At 47.5% G+C, this 24399-nt stretch overlaps 2 protein-coding genes across 3 annotated transcripts in view; one reads left to right on the plus strand and one right to left on the minus strand.

Annotated features, from left to right (window-relative positions):
• The window catches only part of C1_1H1orf146 (chromosome 1_1 C1orf146 homolog), a 378199-nt gene extending 358332 nt beyond the window's left edge, over positions 1–19867 (plus strand). For both annotated transcript variants that reach the window (XR_013595252.1, XM_078646325.1), the window contains one exon: positions 19627–19867. Coding sequence is in view for 1 of the 2 variants with exons in the window: in XM_078646325.1 (XP_078502451.1) it covers positions 19627–19731 (105 nt within the window). In the remaining variant the exon portion in view is untranslated. The remainder of the gene's footprint in view (positions 1–19626) is intronic.
• A 118-nt stretch (positions 19868–19985) lies between these two features.
• Positions 19986–24399, minus strand: part of GLMN (glomulin, FKBP associated protein) — a 394839-nt gene continuing 390425 nt past the window's right edge. The window contains exons 20-21 of the mRNA XM_078646323.1: positions 20387–20469; positions 19986–20241 (exon numbers count right to left, since the gene is read on the minus strand). Of these exons, the coding sequence (XP_078502449.1) occupies positions 20143–20241; positions 20387–20469 (182 nt within the window). The 3' untranslated portion in view covers positions 19986–20142. The remainder of the gene's footprint in view (positions 20242–20386; positions 20470–24399) is intronic.

Consider the following 24399-nt stretch of genomic DNA (forward strand, 5'->3'; position numbering starts at 1 on the left):
TTACTGTGCATCAGCAGAATATGTAAGAATGCTTGTTGGGCCTGACCCTCTTGGCAGTATGCACCCCCTCCAAGATTTTTGCCTTCTGTTGCTAAACCCATTGGCATTAGGTGTTTAAAAAGTAGTATATGTGAACTTCAGTTTTACATTTTCTTATCCCAATTATTTGTGCCTTTCGCTAATTTCTTGGGTCACATGTCTGTGAATGGCTCTTCTGTTGAGGGGGTCTGTGTATTGCTTACACACAGTAACACAAAAGTGGCTTGAGGGGGGACAAGATGGGCCACCCTGGCAGGATGACTAGCAGGGGCTATACCCCAGCCAAACTTACATGTCAAAGGGCTTGGCCTCCTGCACAGACAAAGGAATCTGACACCAGGCCAGCCCTGCCTCTTGTCAACTTGGGCAGTTTGGAGCATTGAGAGGCAAAGGGCAAGAATTACCTAGACCCCGATGTGGGGCTGGGGCAGGTAATCTCCCCACACAAAGTCTGACATCAGGTATAAATATTGGACCTCCAGACCCACTCTTCAGAACACTCCTGTACCTGTGGACATTCCTAAAGGATTGCCCTGCTGCCAGAGGACTGCCTTGCTGTCTGAGCAGAAAGACTGTGTTGTATGGTTTATGGGCCTCTTTTGCGTGTATGTTAAGTTAGCATGGCTTATTCGAGGTTTAAACGCCATTTTTCCCTTTTTTGCGCACGACACTGCATAGCTGTTTTTGCGGATTAGTTTGGATGAAGGTCTATGCATGGGAAAAGGGTTGTTTTTCGACATCTCTAGACATACATCTTATCCCCAGTCTGTAGAGTGAGTGCTAAGCCGCCTAGGTTATCATAACACGAGCCTGTTTACTGGCTTGTCCGTGTAACACATTCTAGACACAACAATTTGGCAGCTGCAAGCCGAAGTAGGATTCTGGCGCCTTTATCATAGCACACTTGCCAGAAATGCACACACTTGGAAGATTCCAGGCATGCAGAGAGACTAACCGATCCTGATATAATTTACACTTACTGAGCGGACAGGTAAATGGGATCCCCCTAAGATAACTCCACAGACCTTCTATAGTTTAATAATACATAGTTCTCTTCCAGGGGATCCTCATCAAAGTCATAAGCATTAGAATATTCCCGCCCATGTGCGGGACCCCGGAAACACTATATTATATGTGCCCCACATATATATACTCATATATATATAAATACATATATATATATAACATGCAATAGCAGCCAATAAAAACAGAGCTGAAATATGCTGTGTAGAATTTCCACCATACATGCAATAATAATACTAAGCATTAGAAACATGAGAAACAACACAAAGTTTGTTTTAGAAACTGTTTTAATGCTCAGAAAGCAGTAGAAATTCTTATAACTCACTGGAAGCATAGAAAGCTCCCAGGCTGCATTGCAAACACACAGTCTAAAAAGACTGAAAAGCTAACCTGTAGCTACATTGCAATAAACTGACACCGTGCCTTTAAGGCACTCATGACCCCCAGTATCCCATCATGCCTCAGGGGTGACAGTTAGGTCAGTTGTTCTTTCCGGCTCCTTCAGAGAAGGACCCTGGTTACACAGCTCCACTAATTTTCCTGTTTTTTGACAGAAAAACTCTTCACTTTTGACAATTTTTTGTTCTTACTCGACATTTAACATCTAGTCAAGTAAGATACTGTCTTTTTCAGTCAATTTGGTGAGCATTTTCTCCTGAAAATGCCTTCACTCTTTGACAAATGCCCTTCTTGTGGCAACAAGAAGGCTAAGTCAGACAACCACGACGTCTGTATCCTGTGTCTGCCTGAGGAACATGATCCAGGCACCTGTCCTCATTGTGAACACCTGTCAGGAAGAACTTTAAAAGACAGGGAGAGGATTCGCATTTATGGCCTAGCTCATAGGTCATCAAGAGGAAGATCTCCGGTGAAGAAGGGCTCCAAGAAGACTCATTCAGCTTCCAGAAAGAAGTCTTCATACCCCTCACCCTCAGCGTCGGGCTCGGCGCTGAGAAAAGAACCCCCGGTGGATCATTCATCGTCTAAACTACAGTCGACGGCGGGCTCGCCGTCGAAGAGAAGACCAGGTACGTCGACGACGTCGAAGGATCCAGTTCCATCGTCGAAATCTCCTCCGTCGGCGTCAACCGGGCGACGTCCGACGTCGAGGAAGGGAACTCCGCCGCCGTCAACCGGGCGACGGTCGGCGTCGAGACCCAGGACCCCTCCGCCGTCGTCAACCAGGCGACGACCGGCGTCGAGGGAGGTCACCCCTCCGCCGTCGTCATCCAGACGTCGACCGGCGTCGAGAAGTGTGACTCCTCCGCCGTCGTCGAAGAAGCGACGTTCGGCGTCGAGGACCAAGACCCCTCCGCCGTCGACAGGGAAGAGTCGATCGGCGTCGAGGATGCAGTCTCCGTCGGTGTCTCGTCAGCTCTCTGCGTCGAGGGTGTCCAATACCCCTCCACCGTCGTCGCACAGACATTCGACGTCGAGGCAGAATTCTCCGTCGACGGCTGATCATCACCGTTCGACGTCGAGTGAAAGACCTCCGTCGACGATTAGACATCGTCAGTCGACGTCGAGGCAGGGTGCTTCGTCGACGACGTCAAGACTTCCGGCGACGACTGGGCATCGTCGTTCGACGTCGAGGGAGAGGTCTCCGTCGAAGGCCGGTACTCACCGTTCGACGTCGAGACGTGGAACTCCGTCGGCGGCTGCTCATCGCCGCTCGACGTCGAGAGACCATACATCCTCGCATAGACATTCTAAAACAAGATTGTTTGATCCGCCGACTCCCCGAAAGCACTCGACAACGAGGGAAGAACGCTCGGCGTCGAGAGGTTCAGATGTGGTGATGGTAACGGAGTCAGCTTCCCGTCATTCCACCTCAAGGTCCTCTGGCTCCTCAACTGCGTCTTCGAAGTCCAGAAGTCCAGTACGCAAGTCACCTGAGCGTCGGACGGACCCTTGGGCGGATAAGGTCAGACTCTCACCTAGATGGTATAAGTCTTTGGATCATTGGAGAGATTCTGGGGCTGCAAAACGTATGCAGGACTACGCCAGCTCGCAGCACAGGTCTCCTCTTCAGGATCTAGTGGAGGAGATGGACAAGCATAGCCCTCCCAGGCGCAAATCTCCGGTGAGAACACCAACTAGATCTCCCAGAAGGACCCGATCTCCCAGAAAAGACCCAGAGGAGCGGGTCAGGTCTCGCTCTCCTAGACGTGAGGTGCGTTCGAAACGATCCAAGGAGAGGAGGCACAGTGTCCACCGTAGACGTCGACGAACTCCGTCTACTTCCTCGACCTCTTCTACCAGGTCTTCCAAGAGGGACTACTCCCCTACTTTGACGGACAGTCCTACGTCCCGATCCTCCCCAGTGGATGACATTGGCACGTATCTGGACGTCTTGCAAAGAGGAGCTCAGAAGCTGAACATTGAAATGTCTGTCCCTCAGGTTACCACGACAGTCATTTTCGAGAGACTACACAAAAAGGCGATCACCCGGCCTCTACTGCCATTAGTTCCGGGGATTATAGATCCTGTCAAGGAGGTATTCCTAACTCCGGCGACTATCAGAGCGGTGCCAGCCCGCATCCAAAAGAAATACAAACCGGCCTCTTCTGACCCGGTTTTTGTAAGATCGGACCCGCCAGCAGACTCTGTTATTGTGGCGGCGGCGAGGAAGACACGCAGTGGCAGGTTCTTCTTCCGTCCCCCCAGACAAGGACAGCAAGACGCAAGACTCCTGGGGTCGCAAAGTTTGCAACTCAGCTGCGTCGACTCTGAAGGTTTCTAGTGCGGCTGCACTTCTGGGTCGGTACGACAGAGCCTTATGGGACTCTATGGAAAGGTTCAAAGCCAAGCTGCCAAAAGAAGACCAGCAGGACTTTGAAGAGACGTGACTGAAGGATGTCTGGTGGCGAATCAGATGATAAGCACGGCTGCGGATGGTGCTGTCCTGTCGGCGCATTCCTATTCTCATGGGGTCTGTGCCAGGAGATCAGCATGGTTACGCTTGACAGGCCTGAAGCCGGATGCTCAACATCGCATCCTTAATCTCCCTTTCTCGGGTTCCGCTCTTTTCGGTGAGCATGCGGACGAAGAAATGACCCGAATGAAGACGGAACTAGACACAGTGAAAGCGGTGGGCTTGGAAAAGAAGAAAGAGTTCAAGCGTCGTTTCAAGCCCAACAGGGGGAGAGGGGCTCAACAGAGGGTTCAAACCCCTCAATGGTCCCAAAGTAAAGCCCAAGGAAAACCCCAGTTTCGAGGTAAACCGGGCAGAGGTAGAGGAGGTCATCAACAATCCTCTACCACTACAAGAGGAGGAAAAGCCTGATCAGTGGCTTCCTCTGGCGCCGTTGCCCACTCCAGTGGGAGGAAGTGCTTCACAACACCTGGCAGAGTGGGTCAGCATCACCAAGGATCAGTGGGTGCTGAATATACTGCGCAATGGATACAAACTACGTTTCCTGGCTCCTCCAAAGAACATACCTCCAAAGAGCGCTTCCCCTCACCAACTAAGCTTGCTCCGAAGAGAGGTAACAGTTCTACTGCAAAAGCGAGCGATAGAGGAGGTTCCTCTCGCTCAAAGAGGAAAGGTAGTTTACTCCAGGTACTTTCTTGTCCCCAAAAAAGATCAGGAGGACAAGTTCAGACCAATACTCGATCTGCGACTTCTAAACAAGATCATCATCAGAGAAAAGTTCCGCATGCTGGCTCTTCACCAAATATGCCCACATCTTCAAGCCGGAGATTGGATGTGTTCGGTGGACTTGCAAGATGCGTACTTTCACATCCCAATTGCTCAACAACATCGCAAGTACTTGAGGTTTGTCGTAGGGAACAAACACTATCAGTACATGGTGCTACCCTTCGGTCTCAAGTCCGCACCACGAGTCTTCACCAAATGCATGGCGGTGGTGGCGGCTTTTCTGCACAAGAAGGGACTCTTCCTATACCCATACTTGGACGACTGGCTCCTAAAAGGTCCGTCTCCAGTGCGGGTAACGCACGATCTACATCTGTGTCTTCTCCAATTGCACAGGCTCGGTCTCCATGTGAATCTGGAGAAGTCAGTCCAACGGCCTACACAGTCAATTCACTACCTAGGCTCCGTTCTGGACACAAAAGTGGGAAAAGCGTTTCCTTCGGAGGAGAGACTTTTTTCCCTGAACCAGAAATGTGGAATTCTGATAGACTCTCGGCTTCCAGCAGCCCGGCAAGTTGCATCCCTGCTGGGTTCCATGGCATCCTGCATCTTTCTCATCCCCAACGCAAGGCTGAGAATGCGGCCTCTACAGCAGGCCCTGGAGGATCAATGGGACCAGGCGACAGGACTTTGGGAGGATCGCATCAAGCTCTCCCAAGCGACGAAAGACGCCATCAAATGGTGGACACGGAGAAAGAATCTGCTGGTGGGGGTTCGGTTTCACCAGCCTCTTCCAAACCAGTCGATAGTGACGGATGCCTCTCTACAAGGTTGGGGAGCGCATATGGGTCCGCTTCAGATTCAAGGCCTGTGGTCTGCGCAGGAGCAGACATACCACATCAATATGCTGGAACTCAGAGCGGTATTCCTGGCTCTCAAAGCGTTTTTACCAGCGATAGAGTCCAACTCAGTCCTAGTTCAGACAGACAACACGACCACCATGTTCTATCTGAACAAACAAGGAGGCACAAGATCTCGCCCTCTGTCTCGAGAGGCTCAGGCAATTTGGCATTGGCTCCTCTCTCGAGGCCTCACGATAGTGGCGGTGCACCTGCCAGGTGAGTTGAACGTAAAAGCAGACGCACTCAGCAGGCACTTCGAAGATCAGCCAGACTGGGTGCTAAACGACGAGGTGGTGGAAGAGCTTTTTCGTTGCTGGGGTCGTCCAGCCATAGATTTGTTTGCAGACGACGAAAACTCCAAATGCCACGCCTTCGCGTCCAGGTTCCACCGGCCTGGAACTCAGGGGAATCTGCTGATGGATTGGTCAGGGACGTTCGCTTACGCGTTTCCTCCCCTGGCTCTGATTCCGAGAATAGTTTCCAAGCTCTGCAGGTCGAACATGGAAATGATCCTGATAGCTCCGGATTGGCCGCGGCAGTGGTGGTACCCGGACCTTCTACATCTGTCTGTGTGTCCACACAGACGACTCCCTTACAGGCCGGACCTGTTGAGCAAAATGAACGGGAGGATAATGCATCCCAACCTCCCATCATTGAACCTAACAGCATGGCTCCTGAGATCCTGCAATATGGACATTTGAACTTGCCTCCTGAGTGCATGAACATTTTAAAGGAGGCTAAGAGACCTTCCACGAGAACGTCTTATGCGTTTAAGTGGAAGCGGTTTTTCCTATGGTGTAGGGATCATCACCTTGATCCGACTAAAGGACAGGAGGACGTCATTTTGCCATACCTTCTTTCCCTGGCTACTGCTGGTTTGAAATACGCTTCTATTAGGGTGCATTTGTCAGCCATAGTAGCTTACAGAAAATCACCAGATCAGGTGTCTTTCTTTCAGGTTCCAGTGGTTAAGGACTTCCTCCAGGGGTTGAAGAAAGTGTATCCCCCTGTGCGAAATCCTTCTCCTCCATGGGAATTAAACCTGGTGCTATCCAGGTTAATGTCACCACCTTTTGAGCCCATCCACAAGGCCTCTTTGCAACATCTCTCTTGGAAGGCGGCCTTTTTGGTGGCGATTACCTCTGCTCGCAGAGTCAGCGAGATTCAAGCTCTCTGTGCGAAAGAACCATACACTATCTTTCATCACAATAGGGTAGTCCTAAGGGCTCATCCAGCTTTCCTTCCTAAAGTCATCTCTGATTTTCATATAAATCAGTCCATTTCCCTCTCTTCATTTTTTCCAAATCCTACGACCCCAGCCGAGCGGTCACTTCACTCCTTAGATCTTAAGAGAGTGCTCAAGTTCTATTTGGAAATGACCAAAGGGATTAGGAAAACGGATCAACTGTTTGTGAACTATGGTTCAATGCGAACAGGTTTTCCAGCGGCCAAGAGGTCCATCGCGAGATGGATTGTCTCTTGCATTAAATTGGCTTATCAGCTTGCAGGCAAGCCTTTGTTGCAGTCGCCCAAAGCGCATTCCACTAGAGGGAAGGCCGCTACAGTAGCCTTCTTGCACGACATCCCAATGTCAGAGATATGCAAGGCTGCGACTTGGAAATCAGTTCATACCTTTACGAGACATTACTGTCTCGAGTATGATTCCAGGGCCGATACTCAAGTAGGACAAGCCTCTTTGAGGAATCTATTTGGGTAGCCTACGGCCTGTACAAGCTTAGTGAATGCTAGGCTTAATATGGTTTATTTACTGTATTGTTACTCCTTTGCCCGCAGGGAGATGAGGTGAGGCTCGCTATTCTATTCTAATGCTTATGACTATTGATGAGGATCCCCTGGAAGAGAAGGATTAGTTACTTACCTGTAATCCTAGTTCTCTTCCAGGGGTATCCTCATCAAAGTCATAAGCAACCCTCCCGCCTCCCCGGGCAAAGGACATTCTTTAATAAGGAGATATGGTTAACCTATTTGTTATTGGGTTTATTTTCAGTCTCCGAAAAGAACAACTGACCTAACTGTCACCCCTGAGGCATGATGGGATACTGGGGGTCATGAGTGCCTTAAAGGCACGGTGTCAGTTTATTGCAATGTAGCTACAGGTTAGCTTTTCAGTCTTTTTAGACTGTGTGTTTGCAATGCAGCCTGGGAGCTTTCTATGCTTCCAGTGAGTTATAAGAATTTCTACTGCTTTCTGAGCATTAAAACAGTTTCTAAAACAAACTTTGTGTTGTTTCTCATGTTTCTAATGCTTAGTATTATTATTGCATGAATGGTGGAAATTCTACACAGCATATTTCAGCTCTGTTTTTATTGGCTGCTATTGCATGTTATATATATATATGTATTTATATATATATGAGTATATATATGTGGGGCACATATAATATAGTGTTTCCGGGGTCCCACACATGGGCGGGAATATTCTAATGCTTATGACTTTGATGAGGATACCCCTGGAAGAGAACTAGGATTACAGGTAAGTAACTAATCCTTCCTAGATAGGGAGGGTGTTTTAAATAGGCGCTTTTATCACCTGTTTGCACTATCAGTGTAACATGATTCCTCCTTTTGTATTTTATGGAATTGTAACCATGCTGTCCGTATTATTATTATCCATATGTATGCTGATGTTAATTATAATACTGCGCTTGAGATCACGTTGTTAAAATAAACATTTTAACCTTACCGTGTCTCTATTTTACTCCCATTGTGGACTGGTATGAATGTATAACAAAAGAGTGTTCTCACTTCCCACTGAGATGGTTCTAAGTTGCATGTTCTAGGTTGTCTAATCATTGGTTTCTTTGCTATAGGACGAAGAGCTAATGTGACACGGATTGCTAGTCTGGTAGGGGATTTTGGGTACTAAGGGGAGTTTTGGCACACCCTAATTCACTGTTGTCCCAGTCTCTGTGCACAGTTCTGTGTTTGCGCAGAATCCCTGTTACAACTGGACCTGCTTACCTTCTTTTAAGGCTAACTTGAACGTTGGTTGAACTCTTGTGTGACCTACAAGGAGATAACAGGCTCCAGAGGCCTCCCTTCAAATGCCCAGCTGACCTGGACCGTTCTGAGCCCTGCTGGCCTCTGTTGGAGTGAATTCCTGATCCCTAGAAAGTGCACTCTCATCCTGGAGCATTGGTTGGCATCAGGTTGAGCTCCTCTAAAGAAGAAAAGGTGAAATCCAGAAGCTTGAACGCTTCATGGATGCAAACGGGCCCCTTGACATTGAGAGACTGCTGCCCGGAACAACTGTCAACGCGACGCTCTGGTAAGACTGGAGATTTGAAACACCATATCTATACTTGGTGGTAGAGCCACGACACCCTGCAGTAACCGCCAATGCGAAGCTGGAGCAATGACTGCCCGTAATACCAGACTGGCTCTTCATGCTACAGTGATGACAGCCCATTATGCCCGACTGGCTACAGCGACAACTATTCGCGATACTCTACCTGTTCCTCGCAAACGTAATTTTCGTGCCGGCCTTGAGAAAGTAACTTTTTTAACAGGACTAACCTGGTTCTCATCTCCAACCCCTGCTCTATTGTGGTTGTCCTGAACTTGTGACTTTCTCTCAGTCGAGTACGACCAAATGACCACAAATGGAGCTTTGCTTTTAGGCGCTATTTTCATTACAAGTTTTTAAATTGCATATCTAAGATTTTACTAATTGTTTTTTTGTCGTTCTGTAATCAATTAATTTTTTTAAATATACTCAAATTTTCTAAATTGGTTTGGGATTTTTCTTGTGTTGTGTTTTCACGTTATTACTGTTTCATGTGCTGCATAAACACTTAATAGATTGTCCCTAAGTTAAGCCCGACTGCTTTTGTGCTAAGCTACCAGAGAATTAAGCACAGGTTAATTTATTGATTTTTGTGGTTCACCCTGACAAGAATCGTGGTTGTTACCTAAATGGAGTTTCCATGCCCCTCAAACAATAACCCAATTTCTTACAATGCTTTTTTTCAGTGATGGCTCCTCCGTTATGGCGCAGGAGCGTCTCCCCGCTAAAAAATGAAAATTATTATATATTTTTTATTGATTTTTATCATTTAATACACAAAGGTAGAATACATTTATACATAATAAAAGAGGATTCGATGTCAACGTCTTCGAGGAATAATACAAAAATTAGATGACGATACCAAAGAGAACAGTTGATATGCCGAGTTTTGTGGCATTGGTGAAATCTGAGAGTTAACATTAATAAAAGAAAATGTACACATTGTTCACCTCGGCAGGCACTGAACCTAGGGTCTGATAGATCCGCAGGATCCGGTGTGCCGACCGTAAGTAAGACCCAGAGAGATGGCAACTGGTATGACAGAGTTAGCGTATACCGGTGCAGTATGCACAACAGTAGAAAGCAGCACTGTTGAAACCCGCACCAGCAAAAATATGTGTGACAGCAGTGGCAGGATGCCAACCCACAGCCAGAAAATTCTGGTGGCACAAGAAACAGAAGACAGGTCAGTACATAGTTGGTGTGTCACAGATATGTGAAAGGGCTGACACAACCAGCAGATGCGCTCAACACAGGACTTACAGTAAGAATGATAGTCAAGTGGAAGACTGGAAGGTACATAAGCAGACCGCGTGCACGTTCGAACCACACGAAGTATAGCAAAGACCCTCCTGTAGGGAGCGTGAGCAGCCCAGATGCGAGAGACGCAACAGCAAGAAAGCAACCAGCAAAAAGGGGACCAGGCAAGCCAGACACCCATATAAGAACTTGTAGCACAAGCAGACCGGGTCAAAGACCACAGACACCACATGAAGGAATATTGCCATCAAGATTCTACTGTGTAAGAACCCAGCAGATATGGAATAAGAAGAAAGACGCTAAAAAATGAAGCACAACACAATAGACTAGATCATGTGAAAAGTACCAACAGACGTGTGAAAGCAGAACTGGACAGGACAATGTCCAGGCCCATAAGCAGCATCCGCCCCTCACCCGGGAGGACCAACGGTCCCCCTCAAGACAGCGGAGGAGATGGAGCTAGGCATGATAGTGGAAACAGTCAGGACCAACCTAAAGGTCCCGGACCCAAGAAGCGAGTATCCTGAAGAGAACACTCCCCTTGAGAGTGTCACAGAATGAACCCAAAGCAGAAGTGTGGAAAACACCTGTTCAGAAGCAGCAGGGAATGTGGAGAAACTGCTTTTGGGAAAGTGGCGAGAAAACAAGGCCATAAGACAATGGACAGCAGAGATGGACATGGTAAATCCTCTACCTTGAAAGACAAGCCCAGTAAGGGCTGACCATAGAAACCACAATGCAAACATACCAGGGTGTACCCAAGGTTGTGCCAATAGTAATAAGCGTGCCGCACAGCGGCTTTTGTTCCTGGTGCAAATCAAGGACAGGGCGTCAGCCGTGAAAGAACTGCACCTGAAGTGAAGGGAACAAGGGCCAGAGAGACAGTGGCCGTCAAAAGAAGAGAAGCCATTATAGACAAGAGGATCACTGCAACGCTGTCAGGGCAGGCGAGAGAGAAGCCGCACGGCAAGGAACCCATGCCTAGGCCTAGAAGCACTACAGACAACTGGAGCCAATTGCAACCGAAGTGCAATAGAGCGATACTAACAGGAGGATAGCAGCAGAAAATAGGACAGCCTGAACCCCAGGAGGATGTCTGTGAGGAAGACTCCATAAAACTGTGCTAAGGCAGTCACCCCAAAGCCAGCAAATACGAGACATACGGTAAGTCTCAATCCCTGCGAGGGGGGTCCTCCTGGGTAAAACACACATTCAGAGGAGTGGAAGGATGACAGAACCAGCCATCCAGCTGTACTAAACAAATACTGAAATGGCAACCGCTTACACTATCCAGGCACTATGCAAGATCCCAGGTCCGTTTTTTTTTTTTTTTAAATCAAACCAACAAGGCAAAATTGCCTGTGCCAAAGAAAAACATAGGGCAGGAAGTCGTGCCTTAAGATTTACGGTAGCCCAGACAAGAGGAGGGAGGCCGCCGAATCCACGTGGCAGTCAAAAAGGTCCTCGCCATTGAATGGCAGATCCCTAAGAGCATCCCAAACATTGTCTGAGAAACTACTGTTGCGCCGCCATGCATGGCGGCGCAAAGCCACAGACCGAGCATGAGCTTGTCCAACCGAGTCAGTGGTGTCAAGGGAAGAGCGGAGGGAAAATTGCGCCATTCCCCTGCCATCATGCAGAAGGCGAAGCAATTCTACCCGCGGCCCTTCTGGAATAGAAGGAAGAAGGTTCTCAACAAAGTCCCAAAGGGTAGAGGATGCGCGTGCAAACACACAAGCCGTATTTAATGCGCAGATGCCAGCACTGGCAGAGGCGAAAAGCTGGCGACCACACATGCCCAGGTCTCACACCTAGACTCCCTGATGGGAGGTAACAGTGGCAAGGTGGAGGATGGCAAGGCGGAGGAAGACTAAGTCAAAAGCCGCCTGAACAACTAGGCCCTGAGCTCAAGGGTGAAGGGACTGGCAGAGCAGATCATCCGGGGCAGGAACGTCGACAAGCAATGGCCCGATCAACAGGGTCACCAGAGGAAGGCCACGCCTATGTGCCAAGCATGATGTCAAACAAAGATGCCCCAAGGGGCAGCAAAGGCTCCACCTGAACCGGCTCCGTGTGGAGAAGATCCAACAAAGGATCAGAAGGCAGGGAAACCACAGAGGGCTGAAATCGAAGAATAGCTGCCGCCCTGTGAATTGCCCGTGCGTAGGCAGCACTAGCCTCAGTTGCCATCCGGGGAGGTGAAAATAAACCATTGGTAGGAGACGGTTGGAGACTAACCAGTCTACTAGACAGCATAAGTGGAGGAGCCGGAAGCTGATCAGAAGGCCACGCAAAACAAGGTACCTGCACCATGGACCAAAACGACCTCAGATCTGGGGAGTCCAGAGGAGCGTCAACATCTTGCATTAGAGGAGGCGTAGGCGCCAGCATCAACGCCGTGTGGGAGTCGCATTGACGTCCGAGGAGTCGGGTGGTACACCAACCTCATGTGTGGATGTCGGCACCGGCGACCGATGCAGAGTAGGAGTCTTAAGGAGGTCGACAACCTCCAAAGGGGACTCGGCCTGGGCGCCGCCGTCCGACGTCGACCCCACTGCAACATGTAGGGAGGAAATATGTCGACAGGGCGTCGAGCCCGGCGCTGCCTCCGATGTCAGCGCAGGATTCCGCTCAGGGCTATAGGGTGACTGAAGGGGTGGGCTGGATGGGCGACTGGGGGGGCCTTCTGGGCGGTGTCCCGTCGGCGTCATATCGGCTCCGGAACCGGATTCAATGCACACGCGCAGAGGGCGAATGCGCCGGCGAGGACCCGACATGAGTGCCTTCCACCTCTATGGGACCCAAAGGCCAACCAGGGAGAGGGGGTGACCCAAAGCAAGAGTGGAGTGCTTTGGAATAAGCCTTCATTTGGGCCTGTGGCGCTCCGACACCCGGTAAGGGAGGGTACGGAGGAGGCAACTGCCGGACGCCCGTGCCTGGCAGGGAGCGAGGGAATGGGCGCCAGCGTCACGTGAATGGGAGGAGGACCTCTGTGATTTACATGTGTGCTTACCCGCCTCCAAACGACGTCCACTGGAACGACCTCTGGAATGGGCTCGATCCCGAGAGGGAGAGCATAGAAGAGAAGGTGCAGGACCAGACAGCTGTGCGGCCAGCAATTTTATACGACGCTCCCATAAGGACTTCGGTTTCATTCGCCGACAGGCGTGTCACTCTTTGGAGTTCTGGTGCACTTCTAGGCACCACATACAGATGGCGTGCGGGTCCGTTACAGACATCTGAAATGCACAGGTCTCACACGCCTCAAAGCCCGAATGCATTGCATACTGTTCTGAGAAGCCGAAGGCGTCAAGAAGACCCGAAAAACAGGCCAAGGAACCGCAGGTTTTCCAGGATCCGCGTTGGGATGCGGAAAAGAAGAAAACTGACAACAGCACGCCGGAAGGGGCATATATGACTCCACTGACGTCACGTCCGTGGACGTCAGGGCAGAGCCGTGCGGTGACAGAAAGTTTTCTGGATCCAGTCTGACGCCTGGGGATATTCTAAGTTAAGGAATCTGCGGCTAGATGTCTCCATCAGATACAATAAATTTGTCCATATGTGAAATTTCTGCCCATGTAGCTAGGCCGCACAAAAGGGGGTGGTGATGGACGGAGCATCTGAACCAATCAAACACTCACACCCAGTCAACAGATCTGGGTTTGATCCATCACCGTTCTTTAGCCCACTCTGCCACCCCAGTTCAGTTATGGCCATATGCAAATCAGTCTGACCCTGTGCCTCATGGGAACAGTCCAGCCAGAACTGCCAAGCCATTCCTTCCATGGACCGATTCAAGCTTCCTAGGACCGGTTACTGGCATCACAGGCGTCTTCACCCAGGCTTGCTTGAATCCAGTGGCAAAGTGAGCAAGGGACTCACGTCTGAGCATACCCTGCCAACTTATGGCGAACAAAGCGGTACAAAAGGGGGTGGTGATGGACGGAGCATCTGAACCAATCAAACACTCACACCCAGTCAACAGATCTGGGTTTGATCCATCACCGTTCTTTAGCCCACTCTGCCACCCCTGTTCAGACATGGCCATATGCAAATCAGTGTGACCCTGTGCCTCATGGGAACAGTCCAGCCCGAACTGCCAAGCCATGCCGTCCTTGGACCTGATTCAAGCTTCCTAGGACTGGTTTCTGGCATTACAGCCGTCTTCAGCCAGGCTTGCTTGAATCCAGTGGCAAAGTGAGCAAGGGACTCCAGTCTGAGCATACCCTGCCAACTTATGGCAAACAAAGCGGTACAAGAGGGGGTGGTGATGGACAGAGCATCTGAACCAATCAAACACTCACACCCAGTCAACAGATCTGGGTTTGATCCATCACCGTTCTTTAGCCCACTCTGCCACCCCAGTTCAGACATGACCATATGCAAATCAGTCTAACCCTGTGCCTCATGGGAACAGTCCAGCCTGAACCGCCAAGCCATGCCTTCCCTGGACCAGATTCAAGCTTCCTAGGACCGGTTTCTGGCATTACAGCCGTCTTCAGCCAGGCTTGCTTGAATCCAGTGGCAAAGTGAGCAAGGGACTCACGTCTGAGCATACCCTGCCACACTTGTGGCGGCCAAAGCGGTACAAAAGGGGGTGGTGATGGACGGAGCATCTGAACCAATCAAACACTCACACGCAGTCAACAGATCTGGGTTTGATCCATCACTGTACTTTAGCCCACTCTGCCACCCAGTTCAGACATGGCCATGTGCAAATCAGTCTGACCCTGTGCCTCATGGGAACAGTCCAGCCCAAACTGCCAAGCCATGCCTTCCCTGGATCGGATTCAAGCTTCCTAGGACCGGTTTCTGGCATTACAGCCGTCATCAGCCAGGCTTGCTTGAATCCAGTGGCAAAGTGAGCAAGGGACTCACGTCTGAGCATACCCTGCCAGCTTATGGCGATCAAAGTGGTACAAAAGGGGGTGGTGGTGATGGACGGAGCATCTGAACCAATCAAACACTCACACCCAGTCATCAGATCTGGGTTTGATCCATCACCGTTCTTTAGCCCACTCTGCCACCCCAGTTCAGACATGGCCATATGCAAATCAGTCTGACCCTGTGCCTCATGGGAACAGTCCAGCCCGAACTGCCAAGCCATGCCTTCCCTGGACCGCATTCAAGCTTCCTAGGACCGGTTTCTGGCATTACAGCCGTCTTCAGCCAGGCTTGCTTGAATCCAGTGGCAAAGTGAGCAAGGGACTCACGTCTGAGCATACCCTGCCAACTTATGGCGAACAAAGCGGTACAAAAGAAGGTGGTGATGGACGGAGCATCTGAACCAATCAAACACTCACACCCAGTCAACAGATCTGGGTTTGATCCATCACTGTTCTTTAGCCCACTCAGCCACCCCAGTTCAGACATGGCCATATGCAAATCAGTCTGACCCTGTGCCTCATGGGAACAGTCCAGCCCGAACTGCCAAGCCATGCCTTCACTGGACCGGATTCAAGCTTCCGTCTATCACCAACCCCTTTTGTACCATGTAGCTAGGCCGGCAAAGGCCATGTCCTGCTCCTCTGGGAAAAGATCTCCGAATGTGTGTAGTTGCAGCTTACACAATGTGCGTTGGACCACCTTCTCGGACATAGATGGTATCAATGGGTTCTGGGATAATGGAAGTTTGGGTGAGTATAGGGAGCCCGAGCACAGGAGCAGACCCAGTTTGTGCCAGGCCCAGCAGGTGGTGGATAATGGCTGTATATCATTAGGGTCTAGCAGTATGCCTCGTTGGAATATGGCCCCCAGGGGGTGGAATTGGACAAGTCACATTAGGGTGCGCTATATGGTATACGAGCGCCTGGGTGCAAACAGTGGTATGCGAATTGGGCCTGTGCGACCAGATAATACAAATAAAGGTTATGGACTGTGAATCCACCTCATTCGTAGAGGAGTGTAAGGGTATCCCAGGCTACCTGTGGCCTCTGTCCAGACCAGGCAGATCAATTAACGGCGTAGCTGTGAGAAGAATTCCTTTGATAGAGAAATTAGTTTATTGACAAATAAATATAGAAACTAGGGGAGAACATCCATTTTAATGAGGGCGATGCGGCCAGCCATGGATAGTGGTAGCTGGATCCAGCGCTCCACCTGCAAAGCCAGTGAGCCCATTGCAGGTCCATAATTTGGGCGGATAATTTGTACTTTGCACCTATGCAGGATAATTCCTAAATATTTAGTGCTATCTACTGCCCACCGAAAAGGGAAATTACCGCTAACGTGGAGGGCCAAGTCTGTAAGTGAAAATAACTCTGATTTGTCCCAGTTAAGGTGTAGGCCCGAAATGTCTCCAAAGCGACCGATCTCAGCAATAAAGGATTGCAAATTCGTAGCGGGGTCTTCGATGAAAAGCAGGATATCATCTGCATACATGGACAGGAGTAGTGGCCCGGGTTGGAATCGGAGGCCGCGGTGCATATGTTTCTCTTGCAGATGTCAAACTAAAAGGATCCATTGCTAATATGAGTGACATTAGGCAGCCTCGAAGAGTGCCGCGTGAGATCGGAAAAGGGGCAGAGAGGGATCGGTTCACCGAGAGCCTAGCCGTGGGGGATGAATATAAACGTGAGATCAATGCAATCAAGTTAGAGGGCATACCAATCTTACGGAGTGTAGCGAAGGCTTTTTCGGCATCAAGGAGCGCAACTGCTGCAGGGGTGGTCGGGGAAATCCTATTTAATACCGGAAAGATAGTCCTAAGATTTTAGGCGGGCGACCTGTGTGGAATGAAACCGGATTGAACAGGAGAGAGAATTTGGTCCAGCAGCAGCGAAAATCTGTTTGCAAGCATCTTAGCAAGTATTTTATTATCAAAATGAATCAGGGATAAGGGACATTATGAAGTGCTGATCGTGAGATATTTGCCGGGTTTCAGTTAAAGGGAAATTGAAGGAGGAAGGGCGCCATTAGTGAGAGACTCGATACCAAAGGGGAAACCGGTCCCAGGATGCTTGTTTCCGTTCCAGGGAAGACCTGGCTTGGCAGTTCGGGCTCGACTGTTCCCATGAGGCACAGGGTCAGACTGATTTGCATATGGCCATGTCTGAACTGGGTTGGTGGAGTGAGCTAAAGAATGATGATGGATTAAACCCAGATCAGTTGACTGTGGGTGAGTGTTTGATTTGCTCAAGCACTCCGTCCATCATCCCCTTTGGTATCGATTAGTGAGAGACTCGGCATAAACCTGGAGTAAGTGGGGTATCAAAGTTTGTTTGAATGTTTTGTAAAAGGTTCCTGAAAGACCTTCTAGGTCGGAATCCTCTGATCCATCAAGGGAGTCTATAGCTTGGCTGACTTCTTCCGCGGTAAAGGGGTCACTGAGGAATTGTGCCTGCTCGTGGTTAGCCTGACCATTGCCATCTCCTCCAAGTAGGCGAGGTGATGTGTGAAGCCAGTGAGGAGTTTAGTTGTGTATAAGGATTAATAGTATGTCACTAGTTCTGATAATATGTCTGCATTGTCAGTGGCAATGGAGTCGTCAGTTCGCCGTAGTGATATGATGTGCCCGGCTCCCCGGAGGTGGGGGGCGCACCTGGCGGGCAGGTGTCTTGCCAGGGCTTTCTCCTTCGCCATATCTGCGTGCCGCTTGGTATTTGCCTAATAGGGTGGTCTCTCCGTCTGCATGCTCATTACAGTCAAGTATGAGAGTTTCACTTTTAGGGGGGTATCTGGTGTGTCGGGTGAGTTGTCTAGTTGGGTCAGTTCAGTTTCAAATCGAGTAAGACTGCTTTGCATCGCGCACAGAACCCCTGCTTGCTTGGAAATGCAGACGCCGCAAATGTACGCCCTGAAGGCATCCCATAATACTGCATATTGCATCACCAAACCTGTGTTTAGAGTAAAGTATTCAAGGATTGCATCAGGTAGCTCGGATTTGAAAAGCGCATCTAGCAGAGCTGTGGCTGGGAAGGTCCACCTACGTTCCCAGCAGTGTAATACGGGATTACCATATTTAGTAGCATGGGTGCGTGGTCTGATAAAGTACAGGGCAGTGTTTATATGTTGCGGATCCATTGACATCCTTGGGCATTTACAAACCCGTAATCAATTTGCGTTCATGTCGAGCGTGGCGCTGAATGAAATGTATAGCCTGGTTCTTCGGGATTATGTATGCGCCTTGTGTCATGTAGGGATAGTGAGTGTAGGAGATCTCGAAAGGCTGATGATGCTTGGGATTTTGTACCCTGCTCGGTGCAGGAGAAGTTGCAGCTGGGGTCTAGCCATAGATTCAGTCCCCACCGAGGAGTAGCGTGTCATGATCATGCCTATTGAGCAATGTGGGGAGCTCTGAAAAGAATGTAGGGTTGTCAGTATTTAGCGCCTATATGTTGAGAAACAAAGTTTTCTTGCCTAGTAACGACCTGATCACTAAAATGTATCGCCCATGTTTGTCTGCAATCGTGATCTGATGTATGAAGCTAAGTCTGCGGTGGATTAAAATGCATACTCCCTGGGAATATGTACTGTAGCCAGCGAAGAATCGGTGGGGGCACCACATGGAGGCAAATGGGGGGTTGGGGGGGGAGTTGTGGGGGTAGATGTGTTACCTGTAGGAATGCTATCTTAATGTGATTTCTACGGAGGTAGGCTAGTACTAGCTTGCACTTCCAGGGATTGTTGAGTCCCCCACACTTTCCATGATAACAGCTTTGCTTCGACATTTTCATCTTGAGTCAATGTCATAGATGTATGAGAGTGTGTACATATATGATGTAGCTAAGGAGTGTACTATATGCAGAGGGAAGGGAGAGGCGCGCAGGAAAGGGAAGAGAAAGAAAAGCCTAAAAAAAGAGTAGGAAAGAACATGTCCCAAGAAACCCACCCAGACTAGGGTAGAATGACCTGGCGAATACCGAATACCCCAATTTAAAGAACTAACATCCCAAATTCAAACCAGTCGGAATCATTCACGAGGGGGCGGGCAACACTTCGGGAGCCCAATGCCCGATCAGTATCAAGTGTCACTAGAATAAGATGGAGACATAATCGTTTGTAATAATGTAAAACATCATAGTCGTCACCTAGTTCTGATGTGGAGTGTAATCGCCTGGAAATGTAATACAGTGGGATAAACCATTATAGGCAAAAGCAAAAAAACAAGTAGTACTCAACAGTGCCTATCAGTAAAGCCATGATGATGGAGGCACTGCTGAAAGCAAAGAGATCTCTGGTTGGCAGAGATCTCCAAGTATGTTGTTTGCCAGTCCAGCGGAGTACATTCCTCCACTGCCCAAACACACCAGACGCCATACTCTAAATGGGGGTCTTCGCCATATAGCAACTGCCTCAGGTTTGCAGACATTTAGTATTAATAAATAGAGCGGAGAGGGCCTTCATAGAGTAATTTCTTGCAAATATTTTAGTAACATATTGCAGTAATATTACATCTCAAGGGGTCTCATTATGTAAAAGTTATCTTTCAAACAGATGTTTTATGTGAACGTTTTATGCCATCACTAATGTTGTATATTTATGTTTCCTCACAGGCAACTTGCAAACCGCATATCGATAACATCCGTGATAGACTGATGACGGCAAAAAAGCAGATCATTGAGCACAGTTGTGTGTGGAAAATGTTACAAAATGCGTAGTCTGACTGCATTCTGTGGAAAATTACGTTACAATAGTTCATTCTACTTTGCTCATTTATTTATTTGCAATCAAACTGCAGAAGCAAACGATAGCTGTAAATGGGAGTTTAAAATAAATATGACATACCGTTCTTAATGGTGCTTGTATATTGTCATTCATTTGTTTAGCCCTCAGAACTTTGGAATTTCCAAAATCAGTTTGTTTGTTCATGTATCACATGCAGACAAGCAAAGTAAAAACAATTAAATATATACGAACGGCAGCCATTGATTTATTGAAAGATATAAGTTATTGTACACAAATAGGGTTTAAAGAAAGGTATAGTACTTCGTTTACTTTCAATACCACAGGCTTAACTTTCAAAGCCACTCTGAATGTAGATCTTGAGCCTCTTCGCATGACCCAATTTTCTATTCCGCTGTAGATTTTACTTTCGCTTCAATGAGTTCTTCTACTCTGGCAAGAACACTCTCGATCAAATCAAATGTGAATAGAGCTGACTGAAGAACCTGAAGTGTCAAGAATAATCATGGTTATTTAAGTTAACACGCTGTTATACTTTTCTAAAAAGTTGTGTACAATACACATGTTCTTAATAAAAAGAAAATGTGACATGAAGGATGATAGTTTGAAAATGGAGACGGTAGAATATACCTGAAGTTGCATTCCAGGGTCCATGTTAGGTAATTTCAAATTATCAGCAGTTACAGTGCAAAGTGGATTTTTGTCTTTAGAGGCTGCAAACGAAACAAAATGAGTGTTAAATATCAGTTTAGAAGTATGAAAATGTCCACCAACATTTCATCTTACCCTTTCTGATTTAAGTAAAAGGAATTTACTTCTCTAAAATAATTTGAAAAAACATTTACATTTTCTTTATTTTTCGTTTACTTTGTTTCCTGCATTTATAATAAGCGATTACAAAAACACAATTTACAAACAGTTTTTTAAAATTAAAAAAGTACACAAATTGTAATCAACATTAACATAATTTCCAAAAATACAAGAGCGTTGCTTACGTTATTTACACATATATTTTTAGTATAATTTATAAAGTAGAGCCTTTGAACTACACACACAAATAGAAAATATTTTGAGGTTTGGGCATTTACCCTACAGAAAGGGCAAAAGTATTTGTCACAGTTCTTAAGGTAGGTCTCATTACTCCTTTGATTACTCTAACAAAACCATGTAGGCCGCCCATGTGACAAAGACCAGCCATCTCGTAGAGTATGGTCTAATCTCAGTCTGGCCTAGTTACCCTTCTAAATAAACACAATACAGGCTTGCCTAATGATCTCTTTCTGCCGTCTAGCCTTAAATGAGCCGCTCCAATAATTATACCCACGCTCAAGAATCTTCTTAATGCCTCCATTCAGGCTGCTACTTTACCTAACTCTTGCAAATTAGCAGAGGTATCGCCGAACTCTCAAATGCAGATTCCAGTAATCCTTCGAACTACCACGGGCGGATTGTCTATTATGGCTTTGGGGCTGCGCCCTCTGATATTCCTTCACATTCCTGTGCAAATATTAAATAGATTTATTTATTTAGAGATAAGATCGTATCTCTAAACAAATCGATGTATTTAAGTCTGGGCATTGGGTCCCAGGCTGCCTGCCCTACCTTGCTCTGAAGCAGGATACAGAAGCCAGGCAGTAAATCAACTTTCTGAACTGTGAAGCACGACACAGGGCTTACTGTTCTAAAGCCCTTCATAATGAATCATTGCCATTGTATTCTATGGCAGTATCCACTGTAGGCCAGTGACACTTTCAGCGTCATAGTTTCAGGCGCTGAAGTCTTCATTCCTGGGTGAGAGCAGCCACCCGTCATTCATAGGCATAGGTCCCACCCTTTCCCACTCGTCACATGTGGGAGTGGATGCAAGCATGTGTGATCTAGTGACTTGTTCCCTGTAATGGTGTTAGAATGCTAATCTTCTGTTATGTATATTGTTCCGAGACCCTGGCCACCCTAACCTCATCCACTGTGACACCAGGGGCCGCACCTCGCTGGCCCTGTTAGAAGTGAAGCTGCTGCATTTGTTCCCCTGGAAAATGGATCCATAAGTCGAGCAGGTCAGAGTTCTTGTTCCCTTGTGAAGTTGATGCAAATATCCGAGTCAAGGGCAAAGTGCAAGAAATGTGCTTACAGTAGACAGTTATCTGCTATATGACATTACAACTGGCCCAGAGTACTGAGTCCTGCAGAGAAGTACATGCTGTACGTCTTAAAGTCTCTCCAGTCCAGCTGAGCTATGTTGGCTCATTTGATATAAATGCATTGCAGTTCTAATGCGGTCTGCCGGCACAGAGTCTTTAAATCAACTGCATGCCTCACTGCAAGTACTACATCCCTGCAGGTGCATGGCCATGCTGCTTAGTCTCCAGACCGAGAGCATCCAATGCAGACTTTAACAATTGCATGGTATTAATGGCACAGTTTCATGTTTCCAAAGTTTGATGAAATAATGCTCTGAAAAGAAAAGCATTGTGTGTAGTTTTTTAAATTTAATTTACAAGATAAAGGAGGACATTAGCGATCATAGTAGTCCGAACCATGGCTCCCCTGCCCACATTACTGCAGTCTTACTCGCCAGTGACATGCCCTTAACAACATTAATGCCAAAAACATGGATTGATTTACAATGAGTGTTAAAAACGTTAAGACAATGCATGTCAGCTATTTAGTTCCTCTCATATTTCAAGTTTCACTTAATCTCGCCTCCCTCCCTCAAGAGTTAGCTATTTAATCATGTTGTGTTTCTTTCTGTATTTTTTCCGTGCATACTTTGAGCTGTGCAGGTGTTTATGAGGGGCTTTGATTGAGAGCTCTGACTCCGACACTGAAGTCAAAGCAAAGTGCCTGTCAGTGGGTTTGCCTCTCTGCAGAGCACATAGAACAATGGTCCTCATGTATTCCAGTTTTAATTGCAATTTTGTGAAAATGTGTGTGAAGGGGGTGCACAGATGGCAAAATATTTACTGAGCAAAAGCAAAAGTGATACACTGCTTAAATGTGAGTGAGTACAGTGAATGTTTAGAAGTGGTGAAGTGAAGGAGATGCAAGGAAATGCATTCGGGGAAGATTCAAAAGAGGGTGCTGAAGAGGGAAGAGAGGCGGTTGAAGATGGGCAGACGGACGAGATGTGCAGCAAAAAAGGACATATATATTTAACATAAAGCACACAAAATGAAGGCCAAACTTCCTTCCACAGGCCTCCATACTACTGAAATATCAGAATTGAAAAATGTTGAAGGTTAATTATATATAACAAATCCTTGTTGTTACTCATTTATGTTAAACACCTATCAAACACTGACAAAGCCAATCGTACTGACAGGTTTTAGGTGTAGGTCAGTTGTTGTGTTATATATCTGGATGCAATTACATCTTGGAGAGAAATCAAAATACAAATCACTCTGGGAATGACAGAAATGTATGTTAGGTGCTCCTTTTTAAAGTCAGCACAATGTTCATCCCAATTAAAGACCTCTCTTCACATATTTGTTTATGGCTGATTGCAATTAGCAGCTGTAGGTCCTTCACAAAACCTGGTTAGAGCATTTTCTTCCAAAGTTGATGCCACACGCTGTTCAAGACACTGGGCAAGCACACACTTTAAAAGGTTGAAGTTGTCACGTTGTGCAATTTACACATTACAGTAACTGTTGAACATATTAATGCAGTAAGATATCGCATTAAGGCAAATGTCCCTAGTCTGTTTATAAAGACCTGGCCAGCAATAGGGTTGCTGCAATAGTGAAATTATAGCTGCCCCCCCGCCCTTCCCTGCCTGTGCAGATGCTAGGCCTTCATGTGCTGCTTGAATTAAACCTAACCTGCGATCTTAATTAGGTATTACTCGATCCCCCATTCCAGGAATCTGAGCAAAAGGTATGCTTTGCACACTTAACTGAGAGGAGTACTTCGCTGGAAAGCCTTTCGGCGAGTGGGTGTCGTCATGTGCAGTTAACAGCCGTCATAATGTCTCTATCCTCGTACTGGAACGAGTAATCACAGCGACAACAGCAGTTTGCACTGTTGCTTTTGCAGCGTCAACAGCCATGGAATTCTCTGGAACGTGTATTCCTACACGTTGATGACTCAAGTTGTGAATAATAGGAGTCCGTGGCAAGCATTCTTTCAGTTTAGCCACTTTTCCTTAAAGCACTTATGGTGTACTCTTTGGACTCTCTGAATTCATTGCAGCTCCAGTAGTGTAGATACTCATTGTAAGACTGGACACAAGAATTAGAATCACACTCTACGAGTGTGGGGGAAACGTATTCTCTAGTGCCAGAATTAGAGCTCAGAGTTCTGCCAGCTGCGCTGTGCAAACACCTTGTAGACCTTTTCAGGGCGGAATTCACCATCCTGCATTCTACCCTAAACAGCTGTGCACGCAGAGTATTAGTGCTTTGTCCCTATGGCAGGCTGTGCAGAAATGTCCCTATAGATGTTGTAATCATACTGATCAAGGAGGAATGACTTCATTAAGTATTCATTTTGGACTGCAGGTATGCTTGTCCTTGTAGATTAGAGTCAAATCTGTAGTCTAAATCTGTTGCGGTGAGAGAGTTGGCCCACTATGCTTCTAGAAGGCGCCAAATTCAGTAGATTTTTGACTTGGCTTTCTACCTTGGGCACAGTCCGGGCTCCCG

The sequence above is a fragment of the Lissotriton helveticus genome, chromosome 1_1, assembly GCF_964261635.1.
Source record: "Lissotriton helveticus chromosome 1_1, aLisHel1.1, whole genome shotgun sequence".
NCBI classification, from domain to species: Eukaryota; Metazoa; Chordata; class Amphibia; order Caudata; family Salamandridae; genus Lissotriton; species Lissotriton helveticus.